The sequence below is a fragment of the Hemicordylus capensis genome, chromosome 4 (genome assembly GCF_027244095.1).
Source record: "Hemicordylus capensis ecotype Gifberg chromosome 4, rHemCap1.1.pri, whole genome shotgun sequence".
NCBI lineage: Eukaryota > Metazoa > Chordata > Lepidosauria > Squamata > Cordylidae > Hemicordylus > Hemicordylus capensis.
In genome coordinates, this window is record NC_069660.1 from 228,408,463 (window position 1) to 228,433,477 (window position 25,015).

Genomic DNA, 25,015 nt, shown 5'->3' on the forward strand with positions numbered 1-25,015 from the left:
GTGGATATGGGAGAAAATAATACAGGAATTCTGGATAACTCTGGTTCCCTGAGATTTGCTGCTTGAGGCAAACCACAATAAGCTGCTCTTCCTTCTGCCTCCCTGGACCCATTGCCTATGCTGGAGCTGATGCTGACACCACCTTTCTCCCTCACTAGTCCACCCTACCTCCCTTGCCAGCCCAAAGGCTGCACTCTTCCCCTCACCACTGGGCTTCTGGGTTACACCACTGCAGCAGCATGACTGTGTATCTGCTAGTGTCAGCAGCTCCTTCAGTGGCTGGTCTCTGATTGCCACTGTGATGCTGTGAATGCAAACATAAGGGCTTCACACTCATTGAGAGAAGTCTTACGATCAGTGAGACCCACCTTAAGAGGGTTTGCGCTCTCCCCGCAAACAAACCCCAGACAGCCCTGGGCAGCCGGTTCAGCCGCCCACACAACTGCTGGCTCCATCATGGAGCTGGCGGGTGCTGCAGGGATTGGGGTCTGCACGCCCCCCAGAAGTTTTAGGATGCCCTGCGTGAGTGCATGGGGCATCCTGGAGAGACACCCAGGGCCGGGAGGCTTGTTTCAGCCTCCTGGCGGGGGGGTCTCCTCATGCTGTGCCAACACACGATCAAAAAGACGAGGTTAATGGAGCACTCACTCCGTTAACGTCAGCTAAGGGGAGGGTTACTTTAGGAGGTTTGCTACTGGGAGCTATGCGGCTCCCATTGTAGCACACTATGGGCAAAAAGCGGGCTAGGCTCCCCTAGTCTACTTTTTGCTGATCGTGAGAATCTCCTCATTCTCTCTGCTACCCCCACCCCACTTCTCCAGCACCAAACAGAAGGCTGGTGGTAAGGGGAAGAGGGCGGCATCTGGACTGGGGGATGGGCCAGTGAGGAAGGCAGCAGACAGAAGTGAAGAAAGTAAGTCAAGAAAAGCTTGTGGTGGTGAGGTCAGAGCAGTGGCCCAGGAATGCAGACAATGCCTATGGTGGGGGACTGGGGGCCTATAATTGTGGTCCCATGGTGCACTCACTGCCTGATGCTGTCACCTCACTTGGCTTCATGAAAGACCCACCCTGGCTGTACAGCAAGATCCTCTGGCTTTAGTAGTGCTGTATTTGTACCACTAGGCTGTAGGCAGATTGTGTTGGGATTTGTTATTATTTAGCAAAGCACCAACAAAAGGAGCTACCCACTCCAGTTACAGAGTAGAGTGCAGAGTTTAGTTGTTGTTGCAGCTACTTAAAGAATATGCATGGAGATTGTCATACAATCTAAATACTACGTTGATTTATTGGTGAAGTACATTTGAGATAGGAAAGACCTATTCTATCTATCCGCTACATAATGCATAGGTAGGGAGAGAAAGAGGTCTTTCCATCTTCTTTCTAGGAAGATAGGTAGAGGACTGACTCACTACAGGAAGTACCCGAGGAGTCATAGCAGGGTCATAGAGTAAAGGCAAGCAGGGATAGGTAAAAAGACCCTCACTCAGTACCTCCACTCCCAATGCCCCTAAGATTAATTAGGATATTTGGTGCAAAAGGAACTCCATCTCCAACACCCCTTCTCATTGTGTGTCTCACTGGCTCATGACTCCCATTTTCTCATGAAGCATCTGGAATCTGTCTCTGGGCAGTGGTTTAGTCAATCCATCTGCCACCATCTCTTCTTTTGGGCAGTACTCCAACTGGACTATCCCACTTTTTTTGCATGTCTCAAACATAGTGATCCTTTATGAGAATGTGCTTAGTTTGAGACTTCATCTTCTCCATCTGAGAGATCTAGATACAACTTTGGTTATCCACAATCATTACTATGGGCTTTGGCTCCTCAATCCCAGTGTCCAATAGTAGCTGGTGTATCCATACCACTTCTTGGCATGCTTCAGCTATGGAAACATATTCTGCCTCTGTGGATGAGAGTGCAAAGTGTGACTGCTTGTGGCTAGCCCAACTTATGGCTCCACCTCCATACAAGAACAGTGTCCACTTGTGGACTTGTGATCTGTTCTGTCTTTGCTCTAGTCTGAATCCATATATCCCAGTCTGGGATTGCTTCTCACTGGAATCTCCAGTGCATAGGGTGCAGTACCCTTTAGGTATCTTCCCAATCTTTGGACTGCAATCCAATCATTATTGGTTGGTACACTTACTTTTCTGCTCAGGATTCCCACTGCTGAAGCCATGTCTGGCCTTGTTACTGTGATCACATACAGAAGCTTTCCAATTGCCTTTTTGTAGTGATTGTTGGCTGGTAAATGCTCATTGTCTCCATCTTGCTTCCAGAAATTTGCATCCATTGGTGTATTGGCTTCATTGTCATATGTCAGTCCCAGGCATTCTATAAGATCCTTTATCTTCTGCTTTTGGTTGATTAAAAAATGTTCCATCCCTTTCTCTTTCTGTTTGGATGCCAAGGTAATAGGAGATGTTTCTGACTTCCTTCACCTCTATTTCCTTGTTCAGGTCCTGTACAATCTCATGGTTGTCTTATTTTTAGTTAAATGCAATGATCAAGTAATCAACATAAGTCAGGATGTACGTCCATCTATTGTCTCTGGATCTTGAATATAGGCAGGGGTCAGCTTTTCCTTGCAAGAACTCCTCCTTAAGTAGCAGTTGATTCAGCTTCTCATTCCACGCTCTGGCTGCTTGCTTTAAGCCATACAGGTGAAACTTGGAAAATTAGAATATCGTGCAAAAGTCCATTAATTTCAGTAATGCAAATTAAAAGGTGAAACTGATATATGAGACAGACGCATTGCATGCAAAGCGAGATAAGTCAAGCCTTAATTTGTTATAATTGTGATGATCATGGCGTACAGCACATGAAAACCCCAAATCCACAATCTCAGAAAATTAGAATATTACATGGAACCAATAAGACAAGGATTGAAGAATAGAACAATATCAGACATCTGAAAAGTATACAGTGTACTGTGCTTGATTGGCCAGCAAACTCGCCTGACCTGACCCCATAGAGAATCTATGGGGCATTGCCAAGAGAAGGATGAGAGACATGAGACCAAACAATGCAGAATTGCTGAAGGCCGCTAATGAAGCATCCTGGTCTTCCATAATACCTCATCAGTGCCACAGGCTGATAGCATCCATGCCACGCCGCATTGAGGCAGTAATTGCTGCAAAAGGGGCCCAAACCAAGTACTGAATACATATGCATGCTTATACTTTTCAGAGGTCCCATATTGTTCTATTCTATTTGCCATATCTTGATATAGGTATACATTGTTCCCCTGTCCTCCATGCCCCCTGCTGGTTGAGCAACATGCTGTCTGAGTTAAGTGCAACCTCTCTGTGTGGATATGCAGGTCTCCTGCATCCTTCAGAGCCTGCTCTATATGTCAGCCACTATTTCTGGTATACAAAGCTGACAAAATTCCGTATACAAAGCTAACAAGATCTCTCAGTGGCATTTAAAATTAATACCACCAACCATGGTATCCTTCTGGATCACCTGAGGGAGTTGGGGATAGGAGGCACTGCTTTGCAGTGGTTTCACTCCTATCTCTCAGGCAGATTCCAGATGGTGTAGCTTGGTAATGGTCAGGGGAGTAGCTATAATTGAGCAAAAGGGTTCAAAGAACATGGGCCCCCAGCTCCTGAGGGCCCTCCAGCTCCATCGGTCCCTATTTTCTTCATTATCTCCCTTACTCTGGGGGGCCGCCAGAGAGAAGTATGAACACAGGGGCCCCTCTCCCCTAGTTATGCCCCTGGTAATGGTTACTCTACAAAATGGTAGCTATTATAAAGAGTCCCTCAGGGCTCCTTTCTGTCACCAGTGCTTTTTAACATATACATGAAACCAATGGGTGAGGTCATCAGGAGATTTGGTGCAGGGTGTAATCAGTATGCTGATGACACCCAAATCTATTCCTCCTCCTCCTCCTCCTCCTTATCATCATCATCATCATCATCACGAAATGGCATTCATTCCCTAAACACCTGCCTATGGGCAGTAATGGGTTGGACGAGGGATAACAAATTGAAGCTGAATCCGAGCAAGATGGAGGTGCTCATTGTGGGGGATCCTAATTTGAGGGATGAGTTAGATCTTCCGGTTACACTCCCTCAGAAATAACAGGTTCACAGCATGAGAGTGCTCTTGGATCCAGGCCTCACCCTGGTATCGCAGGTGGAGGCTATGGCCAGGAGCACTTACCATCAGCTTTGACTGATTCGACAGCTGTGTTCATTCCTTGAAGAGGACGATCTCAAAACAGTGGTGCATCAGCTGATAATGCACTCTACATGGGGCTGCCTTTGTACATAGTTCAGAAACTTCAGTTAGTTCAAAATGCGGCAGCCAGACTGGTCTCTGGGGTAACACAGAAAGACTATATTATGCCTGTTCTCAAACAGTTTCATTGGCTGCCAATATGTTTCTGGCCAAAATACAAAGTGCTGGTTATTACCTTTAAAGCCCTAAATGGCTTAGGTCCAGGTCACCTTAGAGAGCGCCTTCTTCTGTATGATCCCCATTGCACATTGAGACCATTTGGAGAGGTCCATCTCCAGTTACCACCAGCATATCTGGTGGCAACTTGGAACTGGGCTGCTCCAACAGAGAAGCTGTTCCTTGCCTGTGGAATGCACTCCCAGCAGATATCTGTAGTTTGGGCTCATTGTTGGCCTTCAAGGGAGCCCTAAAGATTACTTGTTTGGCCTGGCCTTCCAAGGTTCTTAAATGTTCTTAAGTTTTTAAATTGATTTTAAATGGCTCTGAACTGTTTACATTTGTTTTTATGTTGTTTTAACCTATTTGTTTTTAAAGGATTCTTTAAAACATTTTTTTTGCTTGTGCACTGCCCAGAGCCTTTTGATGGGGCAGTATAGAAATGAAATGAAATGAAATGAATGAATAAACAAACAAACAAATAAATAAATAAGATTACATTTATGTTGGAGTGTAACAACAAAGTTCTGACTAGCAGAAAATCCTACCAGTATATCAAGCTGACAGGTAAAGGTTTGAAATTTTCAATGTAACATTAAAAAGGCCTGATTATCAGAAAGATTCACACAAGGTCATCTAGGGCATTATGTGAGTGGGATCTCACATGAAGTGTGGTTTCATATTTAAATGCAGGTTTCTTCACTCTAAAGGAAGTTGTCCCCTGGAGGAGGACAATCCCAGACTATGGTCCAATACCATCTAATCTCTATATCAAGCAGAATTATGTAGCTAATTGTGTGTGAAAGCATTTGCCACTAAATGCAAAAAACATTATGAGAAAATTGTACCTGTATTCTCTTCCTAGATGACAGGTATAGATTTATGATACTGATTGCAATAAAAAGATCCTAGTTATCAGATAGTTCTACCTGCATATTTAACTGACAATTCTGAATGCAACAAAAATGGTCCTGGTTATCAGAAATTCTACCTGTATACTGAGCTGGCTTGTATAAACTGCTATTTATGATACTGAGTGTAAATTTTTTCAAAGCCTTTTTTCTGGTCAAAAGACCAGTGTCCAAACCTGACATGCATGCTTCTGGTGACATATCAGCTTGACTCTAGTTTGTAAGGGTGCCATATTTGCTATACCCTCCCCTGCCCAGCACTCTAGAATAGAGAAATTCAAGGAATAGAGTAGTCTGGAGTAGGAGGAGAGAAGCTGGTGGAGGCAGTGGTCACAGAAAGGCACAGAAGGAAGGAGATTTGCTGAAACTCTGGAGGTTAAAAGGAGCTGGAGGCCAAGAATGGAGGGAGGAGGATGGCAGCAAGTGCCAAAAAACCAAATTGCAGCTATTCTGAGCCAGATGGAGTGAGAGAGAAATGCATGGCAGCAGGGCTTAGTTTACAAGGCTTAAAGTGGACTGGGGAAGATGCATCCTAGCAAGCATATACAAGGACAAGAGAGCTGAGGGCAAGAAAAAGGAGAGCTTGTCATCTCTAAATCTAAGAGGAAGCACAGTGTAGGAATAAATGGACAGTTCTCACAGTGGAAGTAAGAAAGAAGTGGGGTCCCCCAAGGATCTGTATTGGGTCCAGTATGCTTCAACTTGCTTATCTGGAGCCAGCATTGAGGTGGCCAAGTTTGTAGATTATACCATTTGTTCATTATGGTGAAATCCAAAATGGATTGCGAAGAGCTCCAAATGGAAGTCTGCAACCTGGGTGAATGGGCAACACAATAGCAAATGTGGTTCAGTGTAAATATTAGGCCAAAAAATGGATGCACACTGGCCCTCAGAAATCCCACCTGCAGATATGTTAGGGTCTGAGCTGCCAATGACTGACCAGAGACAGATCTTGGGGTCGTGGCAGATAGCTCAATGAAAATGTCAACCCAATGTTTCAGAGCTGTGAAAAAGATAAAATTGAAGTTAGGGATCATTATAAGGAGATTAAAATTTATTTATTATTTTATTGAAAGTATTTATATCCCACCCTTCCAGTACAATACTGCTCAGAGTGGCTGATAACATCAATAATAGAATGAATGAATAAATAAATATAATAAATAGATAGATAGATAGATAGACAGTAACATGAAATTTAACACAATTTTAAAAACATAATATAGAATAAAAACAATTAAAACAAACCCAATTTAAAATAAAAACCCATCATACTGTAGTAAAACACATTAAAAAGCCTTTCTAAACCAGTAAGTTTTAACATCTTTTTTGTAAATACAAAATAAAATCACTATTATAATGCCCTCATATACATCTATGGTGCAGCCACATTTGGAATACTAAGTATAATTCCAAGGGCATAGCAAGGTTGGAGTAGGCCCAAAGACAAGATTTTAAAATGCCCCCCTCACTGAAGAAGTAAAGAAATCTTAAATGAGTCGGAATAGTGGTAATATATATATGTAAACTCCTATGTGCCACAATAGAACATCATCGTAAATTGTTTTTTTTAAGGTTTTGTAAATTGTGGATGATGCAAGTCATTTAATGGTACTAGAGAAAGACATGCTGTTCTGGTAGCTCCGGGTCTTAACACTCATGTCAATTTCAGAGGATGAATACAACTGAAGGAAGCCCGGGCGGGTGTCCAGCTGAGTGAGTCAGTCATGTGACTTGCCTTGGGGGGGGGCCCAAGGCAGTGGGCCCCCAGACAACTGTCTCCCCTTGCCCTATATAGTTACGCCCCTGCACAATTCTGATTGCCACAACTCAAAAATGATATACTAGAACTGGGAAAAGTGCAGAAGGTTGCAACCAAAGTGATTAGGGGGCTGGAGCTCCTTTACAAGGAAAGGCTGCAGGGTTCGAGGCTTTTTAGTTCTGAAAAATGGGGAATATGATTGAGACTTATGAAACTCACGCATGAAAGTTGACAGAGAGGCGCTTTTCACCCTCTCTCACAACACCAGGAATCATCCAATGAAACTGACTGGCAGAAGATTTAGGGTGGATGAAAGGAAGTACCTCTTCACACGGTGTATAATTAATGTATGAAAGTTGCTGGCACAAGATATGGTGTTGGCCGCAAGATGTGGTGATGTTTTGAAAGGAGGTTCGACAAATTCATAGAATTTGAATTCTATGTTGAATTCTATTGAAGTCTACCAATGGCAACTGGTCTTGATGGCTATATGCTACCTCCAACTTCAGAAAATCCAGCTTCTGTGAATACCAGTTGGAGGGGAGCAATGGCATGAGAGGAGTACAAGCCTTCATCTCCTGCTAGTGGACTTCCCAGAGACCTCTGGTTGTCCACTATGTGAAATAAGGTGCTAGATCAGATGGCCTTGGCCTGATCCAGCAGGGTTGTTCTTAACTCCTGCAAGGCCTAGCTCTTTAAGCTGCCACTGGGGGAAAAATGCTAGAGAAGGAAAGAAGAAAGGAACAACTAACTGGGACAGTCAAGTGGTGGAAGGTCAGAAGGGGAAGGACAGCTGAGCTTAGTGAAGTTAAGTAGGTTGTTGTGAAGGATATGTCTTATCTGTAGCAGCCTTTATTATTTATTTATTTATTTATTATTTATTTGATTTCTATACCGCCCTTCCAAAAATGGCTCAGGGCGGTTTACACAGAATAATAATAAATAAATATGGATCCCTGCCCCAGAGGGCTCACCTCACAATCTAAAAAGAAACATAAGATAGACACCAGCAACAGTCACTGGAGGTACTGTGCTGGGGGTGGATAGAGTCAGTTACTCTCCCCTTGCTAAATAACGAGAATCACCACATTAAAAGGTGCCTCTTTGCCAAGTTAGCAGGGGTTAGAAATAAACAGTAACAGAAATAAAATCCCTCTGTATTCTCACCAAGCAATGACTACAGGATAGTCCTATTCACACATTACATTCAACACATGTACAATCTGTATACAGTGTCTGTTTCTACAGATCTGTATGCATGTACAGACTCAACACACATATAGTAGTACACTTCCTGTCTGTACCCTCCGAGGGAGCCGATACCAAGGTTCACTTTTAAAGTGAACGCATGTACAGTCACCCACACAAAGACATATACAGTGTGTGTGTGTGTGGGGGGGTTCTGACTCTTATGAGTTGCTCAGTCTCCAGGTGAAGTGGAATCAACCTCCAGACAATAATTGAAAGCAGTCCTGGAGATTTTAATGCCTTGATATTGTAAAAAAATATTGGTGGGAGGGGGGCGGGGCAGGGGGAATCCAGGAATAGCTTCAGTCAGAATTGACAGCTGTTCTGGAGGGCTATTTTTACATATTTTAAAACACTCTTTTCAAGGTTTTCAGGCTGCAATATTGCAGACCAATTCAGATGGGTAAAAAACAATTTAAAGGTAATAAACTCATTGAACCAATTAACTAGAATTAATCATCAATTTTAGTAGGCTAAGCCCCAAAAGATTTCTGTCAAGTTTTCTAGGTCAGCATTTTTCATGTGTGAGTGATGGTGAAAGGTGGGGGGGGGGGAGACTGTGTATTAAAGTAAAAATCCAGTAGATTGCAAAGATAAATGGAGGCTGTTCTCACGAGCAGCCAAGACCAGGAAGCCAAGCCCAGGCAGCTCCCGGCCGCACTTTGGCAGCAAACCCGCCTAGGGAGCCCACCTTGTATACGAGGTTAAGGGAGTGAGCACTCCCTTAACCATGTTTCCCTGACTGTGTGCGCTGAAGCACTGATGGGTGCCCGCCCATCTCTGGGGAGATCCCCACAATGCACCGTGCACTTGTGCAATGCATTGTGGCTTTCCAGGAGCTGGGATGATGTGTCCCGGGCTCCATGCCTCATCACTCCCTGGCTGCAGGGAAGGTGGGCTTCTGCAGCCTTTCACGCTGCCTGCCTACCACTCCACCTACCTGGTCGTGAGAACAACCTGTGTGTGTGTGTGTGTGTGTGTGTGTGTGTGTGTGTGTGTGTGTACATGCATGGTTTTTGGGGGGAGGGAAACACAACATAGCCAATAGTAGATAGATGGTTGCAACGCTGCTACAAACATAAAATCATATCTGAGAGATAATGCATCTGAGCCAATACTAACAAAATGCTGAAATATTAAAACCATAGCTAACACCCTCCTGACCATTACTATCTTAAACCTGACTATTGAAAGACATCCGAAGCAGGAAGAATAATATAATGCTTCTGGACGACAGTCAGACAGGTTTCCAGGTAGAAGAGCATTGAAAAATAGGAGTCTTTCCATGAAGCTGGAGCAACAGTCACTTATCTCAGCACAGAAGTTCTCTTGAAGTAGCACACGGCTTGACACAGACTGGTCTTAACTCAATGCTAGTGCCAGCAAAACTGCACCAGCACCACATTATGCCATGTATCTTCAGCAGCATTGTGAATGTTCTAGAAAGATCCTCTTTTCTGAGGGCAGGAGGAGTTGGGATGGGGAGTAAAAGCTAGATGAACGTCTGTTAAATTTGGGCCCTGTAAGAAGAGGGGCCAAATGCTTTTGGTAAGTGGGGACTAAAAGCCTTTATAGATTCATGCTGTAGTAACCCTCCCCTTGCCACCTGTTACAAAGGTGCAAAGTCCCCTATGTAAGAAGGCATTGTCTGTTACATACTCGCTCTTCTCTTAGAGGCACCAGTTCTAGTTTCACAAGAAGTTGCACACTGCAGAATGCCACCGTGTACATTTCAGTCTTGCACTTATTCTGGTCTTGTGCTTATTTTTCATACTGAGATGTTGAATCGCTATACATGAGTTCTTCTGTGGAAAAAGGAGAAAGCTAAATTAAGTTTATTCAAGAATTCAATTTTGTGCTGCTTTCATTAAAATAAGTTGCAAATTAAAAATCTGGAATTCATAAGGATCTCTCTCGCCCCACCCCGCCATTCCTTGGGCTAGTTGGGAATATAACCATTGGGAATCTATTTTGCTAACCTGCTGAAATTAGCCTCTTTATTACTAACATTTTAACTAATGTTCTAGTAAATATTATATGGGTGAGGAGGAAATTCTGATCAAATCATGTGTTTCATAGTAAGAAAAATTAATTCGACTTATTCAAACAGCTACATGTATTAACTATCCTGCATGACTTTAGTCTTTAAAAGTGAGTCACATTTCTTGATAGTTCTTTTCTACAGGGCTCAAAAGCAAAGATTTTTTGGGGAAAAAGACTAATTTTTCTTTTCCTCAATTTTATTTTAAGATCCAGACTTCAAGGACCTTGGTGTTTTGAAACCATTGCCAGGTCGGTATGTTCAGTGTTTCACAACACTTGGAAGTCTTTGTATTTTGCTTGATTCCCCCCACCCCCCATTTCAGCTTCTTCCTTGGGTATTTTATGTTACTGTGTGTATTTTGTTATTCAGTTTGTGAGTTTGAGATGGGAGGCTCAGAAGGAATTGTGGAATCTGTGCAAATTGGGAAAGAAGGAAAAGCTTCTGACACTGAGGCAGTTGATTGCAAATGGTACATCCGAGCACCACCACGATCCAAGGTCAGTCCTGTTCCATTCTCTGATTTTGGACTTAATTTAAGAAAGTGACTTTACTAATACAGCATTCATTACTTTGTACACACAAGGTTTGCAGTGCTGAACCTGTAAACTATTTTTGTTTCCTTGCTTTGTGGAGGATGCTTTTTGTCACCGCAGGAATTGTGGCTGCATAGTAGGCAGGTCATAGAGAGCCAGTGTGGTGTAGTGGTTAGAGTGTTGGACTAGGACTGGGGAGAACCGAATTCAAATCCCCATTCAGCCATAATACTTGCTGGGTGACTCTGGGCCTGTCACTTCTCTCTCAGCCTATCCTACTTCACAGGATTGTTGTGAGGAGAAATTTAAGTATGTAGTACACTGCTCTGGGCTCCTTGGAGGAAGAGTGGGATATAAACTGTAAATAATAATAATAATAATAATAATAATAAGAAGAAGAAGAAGAAGAAGAAGAAGAAGAAGAAGAAGCCGCCAATTACAAAAAGCAGCTTTACTGGGAACAGCCTATATTCTGCGACGATATCTATAACAATTGACAATAAAATTCAGCCATCCCAGGTCCTTGGGAAGGACTCGATGTCTGGATAAAACAAACCAGTCAATAACACCTGTCTGAACACAGTCAGACAGGTGTTATTGACTGGTTTGTTTTATCCAGACATCGAGTCCTTCCCAAGGACCTGGGATGCCAGAATTTTATTGTCAATTGTTATAGATATCGTCGCATAATATAGGCTGTTCCCAGTAAAGCTGCTTTTTGTAATTGGCTGATGGCAATTTCTGTGGCCCCTATGGTGTTGAGGTGCTCTTCAAGGTCTTTTGGAACTGCACCCAGGGCGCCAATTACCATTGGGATTATTTTGGTCTTTTTCTGCCACAGCCTTTCAGTTTCAATTTGTAGATCTTTGTATTTGGTGATTTTTTCTATTTCTTTTTCTTCTATTCTGCTATCCCCTGGTATTGCTATGTCGATTATTTTATGCCAGAATTTTATTGTCAATTGTTATAGATATCGTCGCAGAATATAGGCTGTTCCCAGTAAAGCTGCTTTTTGTAATTGGCTGATTTTAGCTATGGGAAATGTTTAGACTTTGGCCCTTTTTTTAGCCTTGCAGTTTCTACCAGAATAAATGCACAATTGTTGCATGTTTCTTGTGGAGAATTCACAGATTATTCCTCCAGTAGAACTTCTGTTATGGAGGTATTCCCCTAGCACTCAAAGAACATGTTTTGTCAATGGCATGTGTTGTTAGTTCTGGTTATGTGTTGTTATGTGTTGTTATGTTCTGGTTATGTGTTGTTAGTTCTGGCTGGCATCCAGTCTAATGCTGTGCTGGCTGGTTCAGTGAGAGAAATGGCATGCATTTAAGTTTGGGGAGCTGTGCAAAGTTGTGGTGTTCCACACTGTGGTGCAACCATCCATAGAAGTCTTTCTCTGGGTTGTGCAATGCATTGTGAAACATGTTTTGTAACATATTTTGCAACATGTCATCAGCTTCCACCAGTTAACATACTAGTCTGGAGAAGGCATCCCTTTCTGTGCATAATATAATTGCGCTACATCCTTGTGCTAATGCAACCGCATTATGCTAGTAGTACAACATTAGTCTGCACATAGCCCTTTATTAGTAGCAGTATTGTTCTAGGAGTATTATTATAGCATTTTAGAAGATTCAAAGCACTGCAAGTACATTACCTTGTGAGACTTACAATAACCCTGTAAAGTAGGCCAGTATTGTTATGTCCCTGTTGCAGATCACCATATGGTGTGCATGAGGCTGAGAGATTTGGAATAGAAATTTATTTTTAACATCTGAGAGAGAATTTCGGGGTTCTTCCAAGAACAAACTGAAACTTGAAGAAGAATGTCAGGGTTCTTCCCAAGAGGAAATGTTGTAGAATTTTCTCAGATAGTTTCTCCACAATCCCAAGATATAGTGACTTAGGCAGAGGCGTAACTAGGGAAAACGGCGCCCGGGGCAAGCACTGAAATGGCGCCCCCCCGTGCGCCCCCGCCCCCCAACATACTACATTATACTTAGGTTTTTCCTCACAAGCGCCTGCCGCCGCCGCCAAGCCAGGCCACTGACTGGCCGCCAGGCGCCAGCAAAGCAATGGAGGGGGCGCGGGCAGCGCAGAAGGGACCGCTCGTGGGGGAGGGGGCGTCGATGCGCTCCCTTGACTGCTGCAGTGCTGCTGCACTGAGCAGGAAACATTTGTATTAACAAAATTTTTTTAAAAAAATAAAAATATATATTTTTGTCATGGCGGCGCCCCCCATGTGACCAGAAAAGATGGCGCCCAGGGCACGTGCCCCCCCCGCCCCCCCTATAGTTACGCCTCTGGACTTAGGGCACCTCATGAGATTTGAACCAGGGGTTTCCTCATTTGCAGCTCACTCATCCCAGTTCTTAGCACTCTGTGGAGCGTGGTTGTCTCATGATGAGTACATAGTTGATGATGACAAGCAACCCAACAGTGTTCCTACATCATGTGAATTTAATTTTTTCCTCCTGCCCCAGGGCACCCAGCGAGTGAACACAGCATTCACTGGCTGAGAGAGGGTGATGGGTAGCACATCCATATGTCATTGCTGGCCATGTCCCTCACACCAGTGCCAGAAACACACCAGTGCAGGAACAGCCATGGCCAGCATCAAGGAATGCATGTGCTGCCCGCTGCTTGCTTCCCAGCAGGCGAGCATTCTGTTCATCCTTTGGATGCTTCCTTTCTCTCCCTCACATGGAGCAAGTGAGAGAAAGAAAGCACCCAACTGGCAAGCAAAGTAGCCACTAGCTGGGAAGAGGTTGATGGGTGGCATATCCTTGCCCTGATGTAGGCCATGCCCCCCTGCACTGGCACACTTCTGGCACCAGTACAAGGGGTGTGGCTGGCACTGTGTTGGGGATCAGCCCAAACAGGCAGGTGATGTTTGTGGGAGGCTTCCTCCAACCTTCCTATGATCTGGAGGAAGCCTGTTCTTCTTCTCTTGCATTGTCTGCCACCATCTATTAGGTATAATGCAGTACTAAAGATAAATTTTAAAAAGAGGATGCTCCATTTTTCAGTTTTAGCACAAAGTTTCCCAGTTTCAATCCCAAAATATATTAGATAGTAGAATGACCCTGGTATTCTCCCTATTGATTTTTCATTTCTGCTTCAGACTTCATTTAATTGATTGAGAATGGCAATGGATTTAAGATATTAACTCAGCAGATCTTTATGACAAAGCTGATATATCCATCTGTCAAGCAAACAACTGAATTTTTGGGGATCTTTCACAGGAAACATTAAATAAATATGAGCATTAAACTTTATTATAATAGTTCTACCACACAACAAACAGTTATCAGTGGGATTTTCCTTTAAATGAATTATTTTTCTTTTAGATCAAATGATAATACATTCATATCCCAGATGAAGATAAATGATTAAGGTCCAATTCTTACACTGCCTTTCTGTGTGATTCCTGCTGTGGACTGCATATGTAACGGATGTATGTTCCACATTATGTGAGCAGATTTATGAGGCTACATCCATATCTGGATATACTGAGACCAGTATCATTGTTGTAGAATGTGTCCAAGCCTGTCTATTCAAATGATGTAGAACATCCTTGCATTTATCAGTGCAGTATCAAACTCAGCTGCATTGATGCAATGCAGTACCAAACCCCCAAACTGCATGGCAAGCAGTTTTGCAGAAACAGCCAAAATGCCAAGATCATATTAGACTGGCCTTAAACAAAATCAGATAATGTGGAAAGTCAAAATGATCATCTTTTAAAAAATTGGTTTAATGGGTATATTGGCATTAGAAAATTTTGTTGCTCGTTATATATATTTTAATAGTCTTTTGGTAGTGTATTGCATAGAAGATTGGAATCGTGTGATTGTATTACAGGGCAGGTTGATAATAGAGTTGATTATCAACTTGATCTGCCTGATTTTATTTGACGGAATATCCGTATCTCATCTGTAAGTGTAATGCATGTCTTAATTTTACTGGGGCAATGATGGTTTGTTGTTTTTTTTTAAAGTGTATCATTCATAGTAGGCTGTTAATATGATTGACTTCCTTGGATTTGTTTTTGTTTATCCATCTGAAAATATGGTCTGCATCCAGACTAGTGTTGCACTAGCATAATTTTGGACTTGTGCAAGGATACTGTGCAAAGAAGGCATAGTCTGTTCCAGGCTAGTCCTTGCACTAGAGGAAGATGCTGACAAGTTGCACAACAGGTTGCACAACCTGTAGCTCAACCTTGTATATATCCCACTATAGGAGCCACCATTGAGCAAACAGGTTCCAAGAACCCAGACTGCCACCCCTTAGGGGCCACACCTCATGCCCCAGCCACGCCCCCTGCATCTGACGTCAGATGCAGGGGGCGTAGCTTTGCTTGCAAATGGGGCTGCGCGGCCCCATTTAAAAGCAAAATCCCCAGCCAGCGCCATGTTCGCAGCATGGCCGGAGCGGCTCTCCCTTCCTAAAAGGCAGGGGGAGTTGCTGCTGGCCATGTTGTGAATGTGGTGCTGGCCGGGGATTTTGCTTGCAAATGGGGCTGTGCAGCCCTATTTGCGAGCTAAACCAGTGCCACATTCGCAGTGTGGCAGGGAGAGTCACTCCCGGCTGTGCTGCAAATGTGGCGCTGGCTGGGGATTTCGCTTGTAAACGGGGCTGTGCGGCCCCATTTTCAAGCAAGCCCCACCCCCTGCATCTGATGCCAGATTCAGGGACGGGACTTCGCATCTGACACCAGACACAGGGGGCGAGGCAAGGGGGCCACAGCTGTGGGCTGGACCTGGGCCACCACTGGCCTCCCTCTGCCCCTGCCACTAGTAATTGCACAACATTGCAGAGCTCCACAGTGCTTTGTGCATCTCCACACACTTCTTAAGCGTGTGCATGTTTTCTCATTTCACTAGCGCAACACTAGTCTGGATGTCAGCCAGTAAAATAGAGCCAAAATAAGCACAGCTTATATCAGAGCCTTGTTATAGGATCATGAGTCAGGAGAGTTCCAGAAGTTTTCTGCATAGCAGTACTAACTTTCCTACTTCCTTCCTCATCTGAAAATATATTTCTGTTTTTTTTCTTATGTCCTATACCTTTAAGTGTTGCAAATGGTTTGCACAGAGTAAACAATTGTGCAGTCTGTCCAAATTTGCATTCCACTTCTGTGTTCCTTGTTTTCCTATCTGAAGATTTCTTGTTTGGATGTATTTTAAGATTTCATCAGTATGTAACTGACTGAGTTATTGTAACTGATTGAGCTACAGCATATAACTGATTGAGTTATTGTTGAACATGTAACAATGACACCTAACTCTAGAATGGGACATATTTCAGTGTTTCATGGCAGATATCCATTTGCATCCCAACTTTTTCCATGTATGCTTAACGTATGAACCAAGTGGTATTTGAAAGTCTTCATTGTTTTGGAAATTTTCTGGAGAGCTTGGCCTACAATCTCAGCCTGTCCTGAGGTGCTCACAAAACTGGATTGGCCAGATGAATCAACTCTGGAAGATATACTGCATCGAACTGTAGGAGCTGCCACCTCGAAAGGAGGCTGCAATAAATCACCAGGAGAACCCTGAACCAGCATTAATAGCCCAAGTCAGTCATAAAGGATCATAGACAGGTCTTCCCTTCTGCCTAAAAATCATTTGTTTCCTAACTTGCCCATGATTTCTGACCTTGTGGGAAACACTGTTGGATCGGGGGAGGGCAGGAACTCTAGGGATTAAAGCACTGAAGCTCTGATGTTAGTTTAACATGGGCAATGGCAAGGGGATTCATTACCAGTATAGAGGAATTATGAGTATAGCTGCAGAGCTCCCTTGCAGAGCACCAGGATTAAGCAGTGCAAACAGAAGGTCCTAAAAACTGTCTAACTTTGCAGAATTGCGAGATTTCTACAAATGTGACAACCTGTTTCGAGCCTCGGGCAATCTGAGAAAAAGGCAAAATAGCTTCGTTCTAAAAATTTGATCCTTGTTTCTTTACTTTGATCATGCATCATATTTGTGGTGTTACGCTGGTGCAGTGGTCCCTCTAAACCCCGGGTTGCACAATTTCTGCCTTCCAGCTGTTGTTGGACTACAACTCATCATTGGATACTGGCCACTATGGCTGTGGTTGAAGGAAGTTGTAGTCCAACAACCTGGAGGGCTGAAGTTGCACAGCCCTGCTCTAACCCATCCTGAGCATTTCTTTACTATTATTCTAGACTGAGCCTGTTAATTTGTAAAGTCATATAAGATTAAAACACTGGTTCACATACACGTCGAGTCAACCCCACTGTAAGAGAGCACAAGCAACTCTTCATGCTACTGCAGATCCCTGAACCTTTCAAAAAGGCTCTGATTAGAGTCAAGGAACTCTTGATAATGACATGTTCTGTGTCATGGGTGGGCTGCAGGGGGAGGTGGAAGAGCCCAGAAACCGGCTAGTTGTGTCCCCTAGTAGGGGTGTGCAAGCAGACTTGGTTTGAGCTGGGCTTGACATTGAACCAGCTTGGCTCGACAGGTTTGGTGTCAAATCAGACTGGCCTTGGCCGATCTGAGTTCAAACCAAACCGGGCCCAGTTAAAACTGAGCTAGTTTGGAGCTTGGTAAAGGGGCAGGGGGGCTTCCATAAGGGTAGAGTGAGTGGGAGAGAAGTCATTTTATTATTATTATTATTATTATTATTATTATTATTATTATTATTATTATTTACATTTATATCCCGCTTTTCCTCCAAGGATACTTGAGTTTCTCCTCACAACAACCCTGTGAAGTAGGTTAGGCTGAGAGAGACGTGACTGGCCCAGAGTCACCCAGCTAGTATCATGGCTGAATGGGGATTTGAACTCGGGTCTCCCCGGTCCTAGTCCAGCACTCTAACCACTACACCACACTGGCTCTTACAAGCCCCATTGGCAGTGGTGGTTGTGGTTCTCCCCCACCCCTCACAGCCTCCCCCAGAGTAGCCAGGGCTGCCAGCGGCCTGGTTTGGACCTTCTCCGGCCCAGTTTGGGCCTCTGTGCATTCGTGGAGGCCATTTTATTCACCTGTGCATGCACAGAGGCCATTTGTGTGACCACACAGATTACATGGGGGGCCACACAGATGGCTACAATACATGCATGGAGATCACGAAAATGGCCTCCACACATGTGCAGGGGCCCAAACCAGAGAAGGCCCAAACTGGGCCGTTGCCAGCCCTGGTTACTCAGGGTAGGCTGGAGGGGGTGGGGGGAAGCCACTACTCTGCTGCCTCCCACGCAGCCTCTGCCAATGGGACAGAATGACTCCCCTTCTGCCTGTTCTACCCTTAGGGAAGCCCTTTGCCTCCTTACTGCCTCTTTACTGGTAAAAGGGAATCCTCACCGGATTCCCCTCCACCACTATAGCTCTGAACCAGTTCGAACCAGTTCAACCAGAACCCAAACCGAGCCATGCTGGGCCAGTTGAAATCCAGAAATTCAGATTTGAACTGAACCAGCGAAGCCTGTTTTGTGTACATTCTTATCTCCTAGTGCTGATACATTCTGCAGCCACACTCCCTGCTTTTCTCATGTTCAGTTCTTGTCTGCACAGGCAAACACTGAACTTGGAGAGAGTTTTTCCCTGTGATTCTTCTTGTTTTCCAAGTCATGAGCCCTATTCACACATAATGTTTAATACTCATACAGTGTACACAGGTACAGATCTGTTCACAGGTACAGTACAAATCTGTTCACAGGTACAGTTATTCTCATGTTATGTTGAACACAGGTACAGAGGTACACTTCCTTTCTGTACCATTCATTTGAGGAACCTGTACCTAGGTTCACTTTCAAAATTATTGCAGGTACAGCCATTCATACAATAACATGCATAAGTATACAGACATCTGTACACTTGTAGATGTAATGTTTGTATAAGGCTATGGGGAGAAACCCTCCCTGGTTTAGCACCTTCTCCTGCAAGCAAGTATGGAGCATAAGGAAAGTAGGGGGCTCAAATCTGGGTCATTTTGAAACTGGGAGGTGGGTGGGGGGCATGCTAGCCAGTGTACTTCCATTCCCCTACAGCTGGATACAGTGTAGTCAGATGTTGAACCCCTGAAGATGCTAATATCCCCAACCTCTAGAAACAGTGGGCAAGATTTCCAGTCAAGAGAGCCTGTGTCTGTCTGACAGGTGTGAGCTGTACCACCCCTATTTTAGAAATTAACCTCTAATTATTATTCTCATTAGATGTGGGACTGTACGTTTCTCAGAACACACAGCTGAGATTTTTGTAAGGAGATTTATTGCCATCTCAGTAGATATATTTTTCTCTTCCCTCAATGTGGCTTTCTGCTTTGGATGAAAGAGCACAAGAATTCAATGAGCTTTGCTGGGATATAGGCTGAGTCGTGTGATGGTTTCCTGACTGACCTAATCAATCTTGTTGTCAGAGCAAACCTTCAGTGACTGATGAAGAAAGAGAATTCATCAGAAGTGATTCACTATAAATAGATTATGATCTGACTGTTTTACTGAAGTTATATGTTATTCACAATTTGTGGTTCCCCCCCCCCTTTTAATGTATGCAGTCAGGGCTTTCTTTTGTGTTCACATTACAATAAAATAAAAAGTCCAATGAAGCTAGCATTGAGTTTTTCATTTTTTTCATGATGAGAATACAAGTTTTAAAGATGACAAGACAATAATTTAAAGCTTAACACAATCAGGGACTATAAATTATATATGCCACAGCTGCAGTGAAGTTTTATCACTTTTGTTGTTAATGGCGCTGGCATTTGGTAGTGACATACTAAGCTCAAACACAACTAGCATTCAGCTGTACAACTGTCACACATTTTAGTCAAAATAGCATGAAAATGATGGTTTGAAAGAATGGCTTTCATTGAAACATTCAAGCCGAAGTATGAAAACGTAATATGCAGTGGCTGTATCTCTCCTTTTTATCACACTATTATGTATCTATTATATTAGATAGCACTACTAATGCAAAATATATAAATGCTGGTTTATCAAATAGCAGGGTGTCCTCTTGCCCCTTTTGGAGTAAGAACATTAAAATAATCTGCTGTATTTTAACATCAGAGAGTTGATGGCTCAATTGCTTGATACTTCCCTGAAAAAAAATGAGTCTCCAAATACCACTGGAAAGCTAGAAGAATTTCTAATTCTTCTTCTAATAACTCTTCTAATGACATATGTGTCCTAGCCAGTGGTGCTCTTATCCCTGGACTTTGGAGTTGAAGTCCAGGGCCTCCACATCCTCTGGGGGCCTCCAAATCTTTGGTCTGTCCTGGGTGGTGTGGTTGCCGCTAGCACACACTGAGCTGGGCGGTTGAGTGTGATTATGACCTGTGCCGGGTGCTTTAGAGACAGGCTGGGGGGAGTGGGAAAAAAATATGTGGGATGATAATAGGGGGGTGATGCTTAACTTGCAGGGGCGGGTGGGGGGGCAGCAAGGGGCCCCCATCCAAAGGCCTTTAGGTCCAGGCTCCAAAATAACCTAGGTGCCCCTCTGGTCTTAGCCAATATTTCAAGGAAAGTCTCTTCCAACTTTTCTCCTGGAATAGCCATTTAGTTATTCCTTCAGGTACATGAAAATTTCACTCAGCATGAAATTGTAGCAAAGAAATAAATAGGAAAATTATCTTTAAGAAATATTTCCAGCAATCAGTAGACATAGAAAAGAATAAAGCACCCCAAACTGCATATTCATTGTTAATGGGAGCATTTTTAAAAACTGGGAGGGAGATCCTATTATTTATATGATACAGGATAGTGCATTGACACAACACACACATATCCCACTTTTATGGAAACCATTGAAAATAGATACAAAATAGATGAGAATAGATACAAACAAAAGGATCCAAGATAACATTTTGTTATCTTCTTAACAAAAAACCAACTTGAATCCAGTGCTGATTGCCTTCATGAATGTTGCTACCTCTGCCCAGGAACAGAGATGGATGATGTACTGGAGGAGAGAGAGCCATATCTAGTGCAATTAGTTGAAATAAAAAATAGTCTTGTGACACCCTAAAGATTAATTGTTTTGTTGTGGCATAATTCAAGTAGTCTTTTGACTTCAAGATGGCACAAAACTCATTGATGTTTTTACTACATTAGAAATGAATTTCTAATGTGTTTTATATATCAAGCTGGAAGTAACAGTTGACATTCAGACTAACAAAGCACTCATCTATTAACATTGTGCTGGTACCATGGGCTGCTCTTCTGGTAGTTGAAATAAAACACCTAGAAAACTAGCTATGTCCCAGCTTAGTTAATAAGGCATTGTGTTAAGAGGCCAAATCCTGCCACAAATTACATACCCCTGGATTAGGACTTTTAGCAAAAGATAAATTTAGGTGATTACACAGATCCAGGAAAGGATTTTGAATGTGTAGCAAATTGGCACCTTAGCTTCTGGGGACTTCCTGGTGGTATATAAATCTTCTTCTTCTTCTTCTTCTTCTTCTTCTTCTTCTTCTTCTTCTTCTTCTTCTTCTTCTTCTTCTTCTTCTTCTTCTTCATCCTTCATCATCACCCTCAGTAGATCTATGAGCAGGAGAGATAATTTGGGCTCTACAGTATATCGCCCACATTCTTCAGCTCTTGTGGCTGTCCAAATGTTTGCCAAGAGACTTTCACATATATTTCCTGTCTCCTTTAATCAGTAATGAGGAAAACACATTCTGCACATGTTCTTAAAATATTTCAGAACTGAGTCATGACATTGAAAATAGATTCTACAGGTGATCCCTAACTCAATTGAAACCTGGCTGTGAGACAAAAAAGACAATAAAAGTATATCTGCCCTAGTAAAATAAAATTTCTGTATACCTAAATAAGTGTGGCAAATGAACATCCTAAGCCACAGTCATATACATTTGTATGGGCTGAATGGAACTTAAAAAGAATTAGCTTGCAATCCTTTGTACACTTAAATGGGATGGGAGTAAGTCCCATTGAACTCAGAGGGTTTTATTTTGCTAGTGCTTTCCCATTTTATGGCTGATTAATCAAACTTGGTAGCTTCTTAAGTGCAGCAGCTATACATGGAGGTGAAATCTAGATTAAAATTTCATCTAATTGAAGAAGAACATGAAATAGCCCTTTTTCATGCTGGTTATACAGCTGAAGAATTGAGAGATAAACTCAGCTAGATTGAAGAGCATACTTAAAAAAAAAATAGTGGCTGATATTCAGAGCAAGGAAGTGCCAGTGTACTAAGAGACGCAGACTAACAGCACTTCCCAGACTAACTGCACAGTTGCTCTGGGGAAAGGGCAATTTTTTAATGACCCCTCATTCCAGAAAGCCCTCTGTGCCACTTGAAAATATGTCCTTGAGAGCTATACAGCCTTTTCCTTTAATTGGAAGACCAAAACAGAAAATGAAGTTATAATTCAAAAATCAATGAGTCACATCCAGAGAGGGGCTAGCACAATGCAGACTCAGCTCAAGCCCTTTTCTTCACCCCTGCAGTTTGAAAAGTCATTCCCAAGTTCAAGAAACCCTGAACAACAGTGTGGGATGCTGAACCAGTGGCACCAGTGCACAGGGACATTTCTGCTAGTGGAATCCTCTGATGAAGCTCCTGATGTTTTCTGAGATCTTCCCCCTTCCCTTGTGGCCAACAGTAAGTTTATGGGAAGGAGCACTGGCCAACCCCATGCCCTTGCTGAAGGTCCCTTGAGTTTCAGGAATGGTTTTTCAGATGCCTTAATGGTCTGCAGAGTAAAGAGTTGGAAGGAAAAAATTGCTTTGGCTACTTTTGCTTGGGGTTGTTTATTATATATTAATTAATTAATTAATAATTTATTAATGCAGCCCAGCAATTTCTGCATTTAACTGAGTTGAAAATATATAAGATTATTAAAATATATAGCATTACTGTTTTGGTAAAGTTTGGACCTTGAGTCCCTTTCTAGCAGTTCTCTGATTAATTCTAATGGCTTTTTTTTCCTCATGGAGGGTAAGTAATTGATGTCAGAAATATGAAAAGGACAAATGAAGTAAGTAGTCAGGATTAACCTCCAAAGTACAATCTCTATTACAAGTTGGCCAAGAAGAATGCGACATATTGAAGTTGTGCACACGACCATAGCAGCAGCAGAGAGGGTGGGTGGGGGGAAAGGCAGGGTTGGACCTACCTTCCCACCAGATGATCAAGGTGATTTTTCATGCACCAGCACACACCCACACAATCCATGCTGCTCCTGGCAGCGTGGATCTCAGGAGACTGGTACTCATTTTCATGGCTTCCAAGAATCCCATAATGCACTGAGTGATGAGTGCGGTGCATTGGGGAATTCCCCTGGGAGTCGGATGCTCTAGGTGCCCAACTCTGTGTGTGCTTGGGCTGCATGCAACCCAAGTATACACACAACCCCAGACCTGGTGTAAAGGGTGCACTCGTACCCTTTGAGTGCACTCGCATCCAAACTAGTGGGCATCACAAGGTAAAAGCCTGAGGAAAAACCTTGAACTTTCAGGGGAGATGGTGTCTGGATCAGCCTGAATCCTGGTGCCGCACACGGACAGCCTTACCCAGGTAGGGCTGCCTTAACCTGGGTAGGCTGCTCGTGTGAACATAAGAACAGCCCTGTTGGATCAGGCCCAAGGCCTATCTAGTCCAGCTTCCTGTTTCACACAGTGACTCACCAGATGCCTCTGAGAAGCCCACAGCAAGAGGTGAGGGCATGCCCTCTCTCTTGCTGTTGTTCCTCTGCAACTGTTATTTATAGGCAACTTGCTTCTGAAGCTGGAGGTGGTGTATAGTCAACAGACTAGTAGTCATTGATAGACCTGTCCTAAATAAATTTGTCTAAGTGCCTTTTAAAACCATCCAAACTAGTGGGCATCACCACATCTTGTGACATAGAATTCCATAGATTAATTAAGCACTGTGTGAAAAAGTACTTCCCTTTGTGGGTCCCAAATTTCCTGGCCTTCAGCTTCATGGGATGACCCCTGGTTCTAGTGTTGTGTGTGAGAGATGACATATCTCTCCGTCCACTCTCTATTCCATGTATAATTTTGTACACCTTGATTATGTCTCCCTGTAGTCGCCTCTTTTCCAAACTAAAAAGGTCTTTTCCAAACTAAAAATGCTGTAGCCTTGCCTCATAAGAAAGGTGCTCCAGGCCACCTGATCATTTTGGTTGCTCTCTTCTGCACCTTTTCTAGTTTTACAAAGTCCTTAAGATATGGTGACCAGAACTGTATGCAGTATTCCAAATGTGGCCACACCATAGATTTGTATAAGGGCATTATAATATTAGCATTTTTATTTTCAATCCCCTTTCTAATGATCTCTAGCATGGAATTTGCCTTTTTTACATCTGCCGCACACTGAGTGAAAACTTCCAATGAACTGTTCATCATGATTCCAAGATCTCTCTCCTGGTCAGTCACCGACAGTTCTGACCCCATCAGGTTATATGTGAAGTTGGGGTTTTTTGCCCCAATATGCATCACTTTACACTTGCTTGCATTAAACTGCATAGACATTTTGTTGTCCACTCACCCAGTTTGGAGAGATCCTCTTGGAGCTCTTCACAATCTGTTGTGGATTTCACTATCCTAAATAGTTTAGTGACATCTGCACATTTGGCCACTTAGTTTCTTACCCCAACTTCTAGATCATTTATGAATAAGTTAAAGAGCACTGGTCCCAGTACAGATCCCTGTGGGACCCCACTTCTTCCTTCCCTCCATTGTGAAAACTGTCAGTTTATCCCCACCCTGTGTTTCCAGTCCACACATAAACCTCTCCCCTTATTCCATGACTGCTAAGTTTACTCAAGAGCCTTTGATGAGGAACATTTTCAAAAGCTTTTTGGAAGTCAGCGTATACTATGTCATTTATCCACCTTTATCCACATGCCTATTAACACTCTCAAAGAACTCCAAAAGTTTAGTGAGGCAAGACTTGCCCTTGCAGAAGCTGTGCTGGTTCTCCTTCAGCAAGGCCTGTTCTTCTGTAGGTTTAACCATTTTGTCCTTAAGAATGTATTTCTATCAATTTCCCCAGTACAGAAGTTAAACTAACAGGCCTGTAGTTTCCTGGATCCCCTTTTGAAAATTGGAGTTACATTAGCTACTTTCCAGTGCTCTGGTACAAAGCCTCATTGTAGTGA

The 25,015-nt window shown here is 43.1% G+C and overlaps 1 protein-coding gene across 6 annotated transcripts in view; it reads left to right on the forward strand.

Annotated features, from left to right (window-relative positions):
- The window catches only part of NETO1 (neuropilin and tolloid like 1), a 162,965-nt gene that overhangs the window by 92,849 nt on the left and 45,101 nt on the right, over positions 1-25,015 (forward strand). For 5 of the 6 annotated variants that reach the window (XR_008307001.1, XR_008307002.1, XM_053249438.1 and 2 more), the window contains 2 exons: positions 10,580-10,621; positions 10,743-10,870. The exons of the other annotated variant lie outside the window; for it this stretch is intronic. Coding sequence is in view for 3 of the 5 variants with exons in the window: in XM_053249438.1 (XP_053105413.1) it covers positions 10,580-10,621; positions 10,743-10,870 (170 nt within the window). In the remaining 2 variants the exon portion in view is untranslated. The remainder of the gene's footprint in view (positions 1-10,579; positions 10,622-10,742; positions 10,871-25,015) is intronic. 6 annotated transcript variants of the gene reach the window in all.